Consider the following 13,461-nt stretch of genomic DNA (forward strand, 5'->3'; position numbering starts at 1 on the left):
GTCTTGTCACTGGACTAGTATTCCAGAGTCCCAGGGTAATGCTTTGGGGACCTGGGTTCAAATCTCACCACAGGGGAAGGATGGTGGAGTTTGAATTCAATAAAAATCTGGAATTAAAAGTCTGACGATGACCATGAAACCATTGCTGATTGTTGCAAAAACCCATGTGGTTCATTAATGTCATTTAGGATGTCCTTACCTGGTCTGGCCTACATGTGACTCCAGACCCACAGCAATATGGTTGACTCTTAAAATACCCTCTGATCAAGGCAATGATGGGCAATAAATGCCCACATCCCATGAACAAATAAAACAAAAGGAAGCAAAAATTTGGAGAGATGTAAACAGGCAGTTGATTGATTGTTCAATTAAGCAATTAGCTCAAACCCCACCTTGGTCTTATTATATCTCTTAGCCTCTTATATTCCTTTCATCTCAAACTTTACCTTTTATTTGGTTGGGATTAGCATCTGAATGGCCATTTTGGGTAGAGTTCACCCTACAACGAGACAGTGGTTGTACGTTACAGTTCACTCAGGGAGTCCGAGCTGCTGTGGCAACATGTACTTTGTAACATGCATGTTGTAGCCTGGAGCTATGGATAGCGATGGTAGAAGTTCCAACATCCTTTCTATCACATGGATGACTGTCTCCTGCTCTTACTGCCTGCCATTGGCCTGTGTTGGAAGGATTTTCAGGTAGATACTCAACTTGTTTGGACGAGTTATGAACGCACCTTCCTTGGGCGTTGAGCCCTGGGACGGGACACGAACCCAGAACTTCTGGCTCAGAGGCAGGGATGCTACCCATTGCACCACAAGACCTCCATAATGAGACAACAGGACCTCCAAAAATAGGAGGCAATGACTTAATGCACTGACCTAGGCCCAGGTGTCTAGAGCTGTTCACTAAGTCAGGCCTATGATAGACCCTTTTGAAACATTAATTTGAAATACTAATAATACTATGATGTACATTTGAGGTCTGAACGGGGCAGAATGGGCGCTCTTATGAGAATCATTCCAGCTGTTAACTGGGGCAGGAGAGAGACAAAGTTTTTATTATACTCCTCCTCTTCCTTTATTACTGCAGCAGATATCACATTGGAACGCTGCCAAATTTAATTTCCCATTAATGGTGGGCTTCCCTCTTGCTGGAGTGCATCTGGTCTTCCATAAGTCATCCGAGGAAAATGGCGCAGGACCTTGGCAGGGTGGGAATGGCAGGAAGAGGTTAAACCCAGGCCAAGATGCTGAAGAACTACCTAACATCAAATTCCATGTCCCAGGCTAACTCAATACAAATGCTGCATGGATCAACCAGTCTCAGCAAAAGGCAGAAGGGAGGAACCCAGTCATATTTAAAACCAACATGCACCATGGAATTTGCTCGGTTCTGGTGTGACTGTGCTCACTTTTAAATATAACTCAGAGCTAGTCATCTCCAGGAAGCCCTGGCCACAATTTTTTAAGGGTACTTAAAGCATTGTTCAACAATTTGAGTTTAATTGAGTCAATCCGAATTTCAGGGAACCATAGGTTAGACCAATGTAGCTACTGCAGGTGAATTGTAAGAAAAACATACTGTTTATATAAAGGTTAAGTAGAAAATAATAACTCATTGTAAACGCTGCAACCATTTATGCCTTTCGAGGGGCTGGTTAGTATTATTCAACTGTAAATATTATTTTTCCATTAAATATTTGCTTTACGCCTATTTATTAAATAGGTGTATTCAGTAAACGGCGTTAATTGCGAACGTCAGAAATTAGGTCTCCAGTTGTATTTTTACTGCACTTCAAGCGCGTTAGAAAGGCCTTGTGGAAGCATAGAATAGATGGAGTGATTAAAACAAATCTTAGAAAGGGTCCCCCTTTCCTGGTAATGGTGCAAAAAAAGTACTGAGATATTAGGGAAGATATACTCGAAAGCATACAAAGTCCAAAGTTAGCTGATGGGAGTGGTTAAAACGACAAAAGCCCAAAGGGGTGGAAAAGGAGCTGAATTAAGATTACTGGCCAATTGGGAAAGTTTTGAGGCTTCACAGAAGTAACTGAGCTAAGCTTTAGTTTAAATGAACTGGTTTCAGATAGAAAATGAACTGGGCAATAATAAGGAAAACATGATCTTCTCAGCAAAGGCACTTTTATGCTCACAAGTGATGTGTGACCTAATTCCTTGTTGATGGCCACGGATAAGAAAATTGAATTAAATAACGTTTCTCATACATTTGATGACATGACATGAATAAGCTTCGGATCGTTAAACAGGTCGAAGGGGCTGAATGGTCCACTCCAGTTCCTATTGGCTAGTTTCCAAGTCCATTATTTTGTCCTGTTTGTTTAATACATTAAGGACTGTTTTTTTTTGTGTAAAATACGCAGTCTGCAAACCTGTTTTTGAGGTGAAACAAATTGTTCCTTTAACAGTATGGCTCCAATATTTAACTAAAATCATGAGGAGAGCAGGAGAGGGAGGATTTCTGAATCCTGGGAGTATGGATTTCTTGGACTTCCTGTTAAAATTAACTGTAAGATGCTTTTAAAACCTTTGCAACAGATTTCTTGCCCGGCATTCAGCCAGAGTATGCCCGCTGGGCAGCAAAGTCGCCTTGGAGTGGACGGCAGGCACATAGGAGATTGTGGGCACCTGAGGGAGTGGGAGTTTGCATGGGAGAGTCAGAGATTGCAAGGTGGTTGGGGTGTGGTGGTGGAAGTCAGAGATCACAGTGACTGGGGGTGAATTGGAGATTATGAGGGATGGGAGAGTCAGGGATCATGGGTTGTGGGGGAGTTGGAGATCCTGAGTGGTGGTGGGGGTGGGGAGCAGTTGGAGATTGCATGGGGTGGAGAGAGTACGTGAATGGTGTGGGGAGGCAGAGATCATGGTGGAGTGGAGGAGTCGGAGATCACAGGCGGCGGAGGGAGTTGGTGATTGTGGGGGCAGTAAGGGAATCAGAGATCACGGGGTGGGGGAGTCTGAGATCATGAAGGATGGGGGAGTCTGAGACCACAGACGGCGGGGGCCACAGGGGCTTCAGAATTGGAGTAAGAGACATTGGTGATCATGGTGGGGGTGTCAGATATTTGGGGAGGTGAAGTTGGCAATCTCAGAAGGCTGGTGGGATGGGGGTCAGCCAATCATTTTGTTTGTAGAGAGTTAAGCACATTGGTTCTGGAGGAAACATTCCTGCTCCTCTTGGCCCACAAGCTGTGCTGTAAGTGCATTTACCTCCTCAATCTGCCTTGCCTCCTTTTACCTCCCGGGATTCCCAAACCCCAGGAAACCTTGTCTCCAAAGGTTAAAAATAAAAATCCTGTTAAAATGGAAGCAGAGTCCAAGGAGGAAGCTTTTACTGACCCATCTCCTGAGAACAGTTTGGTCACTTACTCTTAGCCAGATCTACCTCCATTAAAACCGGAAGTGGGTAGTTTGGATTTGGATTTGGATTTAGATTTAAGAAAGTAAATGTTTTTCAACTATATGGAGAAAAATGTGTTCAACTGATTGGAAGAGAATGATCAGATGTTGATTTTTGGAGGGGAACTGCTTGGGTAATTTCCAATGTAAATAGGAAATTGAAGAGTTGATGTCATGCGTGATTGAAGTTGAATACCGCAACACTTAGACACTGGTGAGAGCTTTCGCTGGCACAGTTGCTAGCTCTCTTGAGTTGTACCCGAGTCTCCAGTGTAATGGTGTTCCAATATTGTGATGTGTAGTGTCCCAAATTATTTCTTCTCTTTTAAGTTGAAATTGATTTTTAATCTCTCTTCTTTAAAATCCTAGGATGTTCTTGCAAACCTTTTGAAGCGTTCTGAATCACACTTTGTCCACTGCTTTGTGGCAAGACCAGAGGTGAAAGATACAGAAGGGAAAATGCCTGGTAGTCAAAGAACTGGGGATGGAGCGGAGACACAGCACAGCAAAGAACAATTGCTGGCCACATTTGATGCACCAACACTGAGGACACAGCTACAGGGATCACAGCTACTGGACGCACTTCGTCTCTACAGGCTAGGTACAGTAACTGTTCCAGGACTATATCGTGAATGTGCTATTGAAATCTGCTTATTAATTGATCCACACTGAGCTGCCCTTTTCCTTGCAAACAGAAATGTGTTGTGTGTTCTTTGTACTAGAGCCTGTGGAGCTCATCCTGGGAGCCCTGCATTGGTGCTCATCCTGGGAGCCCCTGTGGTGGAGCTCAGCCTGGGAGCCCTGTGGTGGAGCTCATCCTGGGAGGCCTGTGGTGGAGCTCAGCCTGGGAGCCCTGTGGTGGAGCTCAGCCTGGGAGGCCTGTGGTGGAGCTCACCCTGGGAGGCCTGTGGTGGAGCTCAGCCTGGGAGCCCTGTGGTGGAGCTCAGCCTGGGAGGCCTGTGGTGGAGCTCAGCCTGGGAGGCCTGTGGTGGAGCTCAGCCTGTGGTGCAGCTCTAGGGAATTGGGGATGTTTGTTCAAAGCGTCGAGAGGTTGAGTGGATGAGGTACAGACTCTGGTGAGCGTGGATCTTGCATGGTTTGTAGAGAAGTTGATTTTATGAACCAATGGTCTTTTAGCAGTGTGCAGTGAGCTGCCCAATTAAATAACACGGCTTCATTATTGCACATGGAAGAGGATTTTTCTGTATGGAACATCTGCCAATATTACCATCACTAACTACACGAGATGGTCAAAGACCCGGATTTTCACCTGTGTCAGAGCCCAGACGGGCCGAAGGAATAAAATGGTAGGTGGGACCCGATTGCGGACGTCCCACTCCCATTTCTGGTTCTATGTATTTTTGTCTGGGAAAGGGGGCAGGTCATGTTTCGCATGCGTGTTCAGAGAGAAGTAGGAGGAGCTGTTACCTGTAGTGGGAAAAGTTTCAGACCCCATTTTCATCATTCCCGATGCTGGCATGAGGACTTCAGAAACACTGTCTTAGCCTGGTGTTGTGAACCCTGTTGAAGGTGGACTGAAGGTGGGGAGACTTAATTCAAAGTTATCCCAAACTGCAATTAGCTTGTTAAAGTCACCTGGACGTCGCTGTTCAGAGTGTTGGCCTTACTTCCAGGAGTGGGGAAGAGGGAGGGACTAGTGCTGGCTCAACTTACATATTGTTGTAGTACCTGGCAGCAAAGTGGGCACCAGGCAGTCCTGCTAGGCTATCACAGAAATGATACCTCTCTGAAAGAGGCCTCCAATTTTAAAATGGCGGTAACTCCCTCACACATCCAGGCCATTGAGGCAGTACAAGTGGCCATTTTGTTGGAGGAATCATAGGCCCTGGTGTTTCTCCTGTTTCCAGGCCCCTTACTACCCCCCCACCCTTCCACCTTTAACCCTTCCTCTCACATACTTCAGTTGCCCAGAAGTGGGAACTGTAGTCACAGTGGGATCAAACTGCTTTATATAAATTTATCAAAACTTCTTGGCTTTTGTACTCTATGCCAATATTTATAAAGTCCATCGAAAGCTCAGGTTTCAGTCTGATACACTTTACAACCACGGCTTTGCCAGGCAATTACACACAACTTGGTCATTCAGATCATGCAAGCAGTTCTGCTTCTTTGAACCTAGCCCCTTGCGATATCCGGATAGCAGCCTTCAAAAGTCTTAAGCCTCACAAGCACCACAAACAACAAAACCATGTACAAATCAGACTATCTTGAACTAATAGTGACATATTCTATTGGCATGAGTCTGGGTTTCACTTCCAGGTTTAAAAATGGCAAAACCTTCCAGTAAATTAGCACCAACCAATTCATCTGCAATAACATGCTATTTCTATCCACACGAGTGTTCTTTGTTAACAGAAAAATTATACTTTGCATTGAGTGATAAATATTTTCTCATTTTAAATTGAAGCTAATAATACTCGCAAATGCCCAGCATGGAGCTTATATTGGAGAGCAAAGTATTGCAAATGCTGGAAATCTGAAATATAAACAGAAAATGCTGGAAATACTCGGCAGACCAGGCAGCATCTGTGGAGAGAGAAAGCATCAATGCTTCAGGTCCACGATCTGCACTAGATCTGACAAAGGGTCACTGACCTCTGTGTCTCTCTGCACAGATACTGCCAGACGTGCTGAGCATTTCCAACACTTCCTGTTTATATTGGAGCAGTAATAACCCCTTCTGCCAGCTCTCCAAAATGCAATCAGACTCTCATTTCCCTTCAGCAAGAAACCCTGCAGCAGCTGCCTGAGATCTGGTTTGACCAACATTAAACATGAATTTCAAAAAAATAGTTTAAGGTATTAAAAAAACATGAAAGACTTGCTGAGCAAAAGAAAAAAAAATCAAAGTCGAAGCAATAAATTGATAATTTAAAAAAAATGAATAATTAATAAAAATGACAATTAAAAAGTACCGAGCAGCAGAGCTGACTAAAATTACCTTTTTTGCCTTTTTGCTTAAGAAGCAGAGCTAGAGAGGGACAGACTAGGCCCCAAGGCCTGGTGACCAGGGAAAGGGGAGGGGACCAGGGCCGAGCGAAGGAGTTGGGTTTAACTAATACCAACCTTGAGTTCGCATCTGCTTGTGCACACTCCGAGTTGGCCTCGGCAGAGTTCATACGAAAGTGGGGGTCGGAAGTGGGTTGCCTTTCAGCCTGGGTTTTCCTCCAATTCCCAGCCCACACTCGCTCACTCTCACACAGACGCCCTCACTCTCGCACTCACTTGCGCTCAATGCGAGCGCATTGAGGCGTGTGGTGGCCACTGGAGATGCAGGAGCAGCGGTGCCGGTAAAGCCAAAGGTAAAGGCAAAGTTGAGTTGAGCCCGGCTGCTCCCCGAAACCCCCTCACCCCGCTGAAAGCCCTGGGCCCAGTGTTTTATACCTTGTGAACCACCCCTGCATTCCAGCTCCCCACCCCTCGTCCCCTCCTCCACCCCCGCCAACCCACCACCCACCCAATGGGTCTTTTCGGTGTGGACTGGCTGGGTTGAATGCCCTGTTTCTTTGTCCTATGTAATCTTATGTAATACCTCAGTGAATCTCCCAGCTATGACATTGGGGGCTTGATTTTGTTTTTTTTTACAAGTTCAGTTAAGTTTTGTTTAATTCTTGATGTGTTATTTTTTAACAGAATGTTGCCCAATTAATTATGTAATTGAGTCTGAGAAGAAGTGTGCCTAAAAAATTTACTGTCAAAGTCTCAGCATGATCAAAGTACCCTGAGATTACAGCAGTGATGTGAGGTGCTGTGTTTTCCTATGGTTAATAAGCTGTGTCTCTGTCACCACTGAATATTGATAAATGATTTCCGCAACTGAATCAACCAGCTATAAGTAGGTTCTAACCTTAGGCTCACAGGATTTGACTTTTAATGACTTTATTCATGAAGCTTGTGCCTCCTAAGGTGAGGAATAGTAACTTTAGTGGTGGAATGCTTTCTGTTTTGGATATCAGTGATCACATTGGGTACTCCCAGACCAGGTGTGGATGGGTTGGATGCAGAATCACATTTCTTTTGTTTTCCCCAGCCTGAATTTTAACAAACAAAACAAGGCCAAGTGAGAGTTAAAATTGAAAATTTGCAAGCCTCGGTTATAATCAGCCTAATCATGTCTCGCTGCAAGCCACAACTTCATTATGAAGGCGACAATTCCACTGTTTACCGTAGTCCTATTCATAATATGGGGGCTGGTTAGCTCAGTTGACTAGATAGCTGGCCTGTGTTTCAGTGTCAGCAGCACAGGATCAATTCCTTTTTCAGATATGGTACACTTTGGACCTGTGTTCTTGCCTTGTCCCTGAGAGTGGAAGGCAGTGGCTGTCATGCTGTAATAATGATGTAATACCTTGGGCTTATTTACTGTACAAGACACAAAGCACCAATCACTCACAAGGGATTGGGTAAAAACATTGTGGGTTCATTTATTAAGACCAGGCACATGAGAACAGTTATATATAGATATAAAGCTTGAAGGCATCAGAGCTGGGTGTGTGCACTGCTCAAAGCAAAAGGATCACATGACACAGTTCCCTTCTAGTGATGTCTTGCTGCTATCCCTGAAGGGCTTATTACAACATCCCCCTTTCTTTTTAAAGATACTTTCCCCCCGTTTCCAAAGAAGTATAACTATTTCCAATACATGTTCATGTTTAGTTACCATTACATAAGTGCCTAGAACTGATGAATCTATGAGTCTCTAAAGCATAAAGCTAATCTGCTCATATGTCCAGATCTTGTGATGGTGACCTTGTCAGGACATTTCTTTAATTGCTCACAGTGATCTGTGGGGTTGTCAGTCTTGGATGCTGTTCCTGGTTGCATTTGGGATCTTGTCCTATGCAATAGATGCATTAGGACTGTATGGTGGCTGATTAGCTGGAGTGCACCTGATTTGTCCTTGGTTACGTCTCACCGTTGCGCCTTTGTCTGTAATGACTACATAGGATCTTGAATCTGAACAAATCCTTGACACCTCAGCTGGTTGCCACGTGTCTTCTGTGGGATCCTGGATGCAAACTTGTTGTCCCAATTATAAACTTGGCAATTCTGTACCTGCATTTTTATCATGCACGTTGGTCATCTTGTCTTGTAGTTTTAAAAGTTGCTCTGTAGTTCCTGAGAGAGTAGAATGGATAAGAGTAGGGAAATTGGTATGCACTGGTCTGCCAAACTTGAGCTGTACTGGTGATGGAATAGTTGCACTTGAAGTTGTCGCTCTCAGATGTAACATTGCAATATGTAGATCTTGCTTGGTCTGTATACCATTTGAGAATTAGGGATTTCATTGTGTGAATCATTTGTTCAGCTAGTCCATTAGGTCTAGGGTGATGAGGAGAAGAAGTAGTGTGATCGACATTCCACTTCTCACACATATCCTGAAATGGCTTACCAATAAATTTCGCACTGTTACCCATAATGATCTCTCGAAGCCCACCAAATAAACTGAAAATAGCACTTAGAATGTGCACAACAGTTGTTTAAAAGTATTGTGCAATTGTTGAATAATGGGGTACTTGGTAAAGTAGTCGTTGTTGGTGATGAAGTCAGTGCAATGGACATGAAAGAGGTCAGATATGATTTTGGACCAAGGATGGGTAGGAACTTCATGTAGAATTAATGGTGCTTTGTGCTGATTTGACACATGCTCTTGACATGCCTCGCACTTCTTGACAATAACTTCAATGTCATTGCTCATACCCAGCCAATAGACTGTCTTTCTTGCGAGCCTTCTCATCTGATCTATAGTCATGTGTGAGTGATGAAGTTGTTGGACAATATCAGATCGCAAATATTCTGCTTTGATAACCTGCCTGCCTTTAAAAATGACTCCCCAGGAAATGCACTGATTATCTTGATTTCCACTTGCAGGCTACTTGGCTGTGAGGTATGACGGGGGCAGGGATTTGGTGTCAGTTTTCTTGGCTGCTCTTGCTATCCAGCAGCACGAAGACAGGAGCTATCCCAATAAGAGTCAATCCAGTGGAGAATTGAAATTAGGACTTGTTCCATAACCAAGAAAGAAGCTTTTGGTGCATTTCTCAGGGTGGCCTGCAGGTTATTTTTCATTTGTTTGCCCTCAGACTATGGTCAAGGTCACATTTTATTGCATGGGAAGATCGATAGTGGCAGCCACTTTTGAGGGAGTCAACCACATATTGTGGAGCTGGTCACAAGTAGGCCTGGGCCAGGTAAGGATCCTTAATTGAAGGATGTTAGCAAACCATTTAGTAACTTAGAACAATGTGGCAGCTTTTGCAGCTGTTTTCTAGTGCTATTCCATAAATGTCTTATTTGTTGAGTTCAATGCCTTAAATTGCCATGATGGGACTTGAATTCATGACCTCCTGGACTGCTATTCCAGTACCATTACAACTAAGCTATCTTACTAGGGATTGTGATGTGGGTGTCAATGTTGATATAGTGTCTTTTAATGTGGCAGAAGGTTCCAAGGTGCTTCACAGGAAAATTGAACCAAGCCAAAGAAAAGGACATTTAGGACAGGTGACCAAAACCTGGTCAAAGTGATAAGTTTTAAAGATCATTTTGACTGGCTGTGAAGCGCTTTGGAATGTCCTGAGGTTTTAAAAGGCACCGTATAAATGAAAGCTCTTCCTTTAGAAAGGAGGAGTGAGGTGACAAGGCAGGGAGATTTAGGGAGAGAAGTTGAATGCACGTCAGGCATTGCTGATATCCACTGAAGCTGGGCTAAAATCTACGTCTGCATGTCCTGTTAGGTCTGCTAAAAACAGTAAATTTTAAAACTTACTGGTGCATCTCCCTCTCCATCGTTTTGCAAGTGCTCGCTTTAGTTTTATGGAGTTGGTGCCTCCAGATGTTGGGCGGGGCAATGGTGAGGTTTTCAAAGGCATATTGCCTCCATGCTTCGTGGCAGCCATACCATTGCTAGGTACAACATCTCGAATTGGACTTTTGGCTGCATTATTATCGGTCAGAATATTTGTGCCACTTGGCTGGACAGCAAGTTTATTCGTGGGGCTGGTGCCTATGATCCCTGGTGGCAACTGCTTTACTTGATCAGCCATTGCATTTTCGGTCTTCTTGATTTTTATTTTTGTACTTGTAGAGCTGCCATCAAACACAATTAGAGGCCTTTTCCTCGAGCCCTCTGTTGCTGGTCTTTTACTCTCTGTAGCACGCATGGAATGTTGTCCTCGTTTTTTCAGCCATCATTCTTCCCCTTCTATTCTTGGCCAGCTCTCTCTGCAGCAGTGGAAGGACATGCTGAATGTACACTTCCACAATCTGATCCTTACCCACATCATGCAGGTTCTCGGTAGTTATTTTCCTCTGCTGCAGAAGGTGCAGGAGGTAATCCCTCCCTCTCAGGCAAGTGTGACAATGACTCGGCTGTCTGGTTGCTTTGCAGGGTTTCCTGATCACATGCTGCACGGTGAATTCCGACGCCGTTTCCAGGTGCTGGCCCCAGCCATCTTGAAGGAATATGGAGCGGCGTTTATGGTCACAGATGAAAAGAAGGTGGGTGAAAAGCAAGTTCAGTGTCACTAGGTGAATAAATCACAAGGATGAACCAAACACATTACATATCTTTCTATTGCTTTCAGCTCTCTTTAAAGGCAAAAGTGTAGCCGGGGGTGGGGGGGGTGGGGGGGATGTCGGGGGGTGGTGGGGGGGGTGGTGTGGGGGGGTGGGGGTGGGGTGGGGGGCAGTGGAGTTGGGGTGGTAGGGTGGGGGTGTGAGCGGGGAGTGCCATGGCAGGGTGTGGGGATGGGGTGCACTTTGTCCTAAAAATATAAGGAAGGTCAAACCTAAGAGAAGTTCGCTTGGTTATTGTCTTGGTTTTAGTATTCTGAATCAGCCAGCCCAGCCTTCAAATGTGCTTTGAATGCCACTGAAGGTTGCATCTCAACCACTCAGATTATTCCAGACATTCATCATGAATTATTTCATTTGAAATGAATCATTTATTATATGAATTTTTGTCTGTTATCTGACTAAAATTTGTTTTTTTTTGCTAGCTAATATTTATAATCCCTTTTCCTGTTAGCCAAGACATTTAATATTTTATATTCTTTTCTATAATTGTCAACTCTTGCCTATTATCCAGGCAATTATAATACGGCTAAGCTATCAATATGCTTTTATGTGTGGATGTTAACGAACGAGCCTTATTAATTTAGACACGCTTTTTAAAAAAAAAATCAACCCCTTACCTTCAGCGAAAGCAAGAGAGAAACAGCCATGTAAAAGCTCTAATAAAAACAGAAAGTGCTGGAAATACTTAGCAGGTCTGGCAGCATCTGTGGAGTGAGAAACAGGGTTGATGTTTTCAGTCGAATATGACACTACTTCAGAAAAAAGGTCGGACTGCTAAGTTGACCGAGAAAGGCAGTCTGTTTGGATTGTGGGCGCAGTGACTGTGAATGACAAACCATTGTCCAAAGTTGTAGGAACTCTTCCTCCTTCTAAGCTATTAGGCAGCTATTGGAATCAAAAACACAGAAGCTGAAGCAGTTAAATGACACACTGTAGCTAAAAACATAATCCATAAGTTAGAGAACTGAAGGTAGATCAATGGTTTGAGAAGCTGGATGTGACTTTTCTGAGCTGAGGGTGGGGAAATACAGTATCAGTGTTTTACATGCCTCAGAGCTAGTCAGTGGCCAGTGCTTGAGAGTGTGGCTTGAATTTTGAGCTCAGCTATAAAGAGTTCGCCGCTGACCTCAAAGAAACCTGTGCAGAAAGATCTAGCAATCACTGTGGTGTGGATTTCACCCTATCCTTCTCTTCTTTTTGTACACGGGTTGTCGGCTTGGACGAGTAGGCCAGCGTTTATTGTCTGTCCTTAATTGCCCTTTTTCAGAAGGCGTTTAAAAGTCAACTACATTGCTATGGGTCTGGAGTCATATGTAGGCCAGATCAGGTAAGGATGGCAGATTTCCTTCCCTAAAGGCACATTAGCAAACCAGGTAGGTTTTTAGGACAATCAACAATGGTTTTGTGGTCATCATCAGGCTTTTAATTCCAGATTTTTATTGAAATCAGATTTCACCATCTGCTGTGGTGGGATTTGAACCTAAATCCCCAGAGCATTACCCTGGGTCTCAGGAATACTAGTCCAGTGACAACAGCACTATGCCGCCACTTCCCCCTGACGTTGGTTTGAATCTGGCATCAAATCTTGGGGAATCTCCAGGTGTCCAGAAATAATGATATCGCCAAATAGGGTAAACAACCAGTCACACTGAAATATTCATTCACGCACACGCACGTGCACAAGCACAAGTACACATGCACACACACACCAAACCAGGAAGCAAATGCACTGATTAGCCTTCACGTTTTTAAAATCAATTTTGCAGAAAATGAAATGAATGATTGGAACACACACATTAGAAGTTGATATAGCAAAAACACATTTTTTTAAAGAAAAGCTTTACATTAAAAAAAACCTGAAATTTTTATTAGAATGGAAAAATTTGATACTGCACAAATATATATAATTAGTTTTCAGGGCCAGATGGGTCCTTCAACGGTAGTTATAACTGAGTACACTGTTACAAACCTCATTATACTTAATTAACAAGGTGTAACCTTTTCGAGGAATGGCACTTCATCTTTCGATTAGGCACTTTACAGTCTTCTGGATTCATCATTGAGTTCAACAATTTCAGACCGTAAACTCTGTTCCCCCCCCCACCCCCCATTTTGTTTCCTTTCTCTTTGCTGGTTTTGGTTTCACTCTTTTTTCTGTTTTCTGGCAGTTGTTCATCATTCGGCCATTCACACCTCCTCTAGACCCATATTTTGTTTCTTTATTTGCTCCATAACCATTCCCTTTGGCATTGCACCACCAATGCTTATTTATCATTTAACCTCTTCTGTCTTCCAGCCTAACGCAGGTCTTTCTTTTTGGTCTTTTTCCCACCCACACCCCTTTTATTTGCTAAAGCCTATTACTCCTCAAACATACATATGTTTACATATCAAACTTTTCATCAACCTGAAACACTAACACTAACCAGATGCTGCCTGACTT

General features: G+C 43.7%; 1 protein-coding gene and 1 pseudogene across 2 annotated transcripts in view; one reads left to right on the forward strand and one right to left on the reverse strand.

Moving 5' to 3' along the window:
• The window catches only part of LOC144687882 (unconventional myosin-XVIIIb-like), a 284,738-nt gene that overhangs the window by 106,945 nt on the left and 164,332 nt on the right, over positions 1–13,461 (forward strand). The window contains exons 18-19 of the mRNA XM_078554448.1: positions 3,789–4,020; positions 10,831–10,940. Coding sequence (XP_078410574.1) covers positions 3,789–4,020; positions 10,831–10,940 — 342 coding nt within the window. The remainder of the gene's footprint in view (positions 1–3,788; positions 4,021–10,830; positions 10,941–13,461) is intronic.
• Positions 7,848–10,778, reverse strand: LOC144687235 (ashwin-like; annotated as a pseudogene). The gene has a single exon (XR_013578096.1). The product of XR_013578096.1 is annotated as an ashwin-like (transcript).

The sequence above is a fragment of the Cetorhinus maximus genome, chromosome 12, assembly GCF_964194155.1.
Source record: "Cetorhinus maximus chromosome 12, sCetMax3.hap1.1, whole genome shotgun sequence".
Taxonomy (NCBI): domain Eukaryota; kingdom Metazoa; phylum Chordata; class Chondrichthyes; order Lamniformes; family Cetorhinidae; genus Cetorhinus; species Cetorhinus maximus.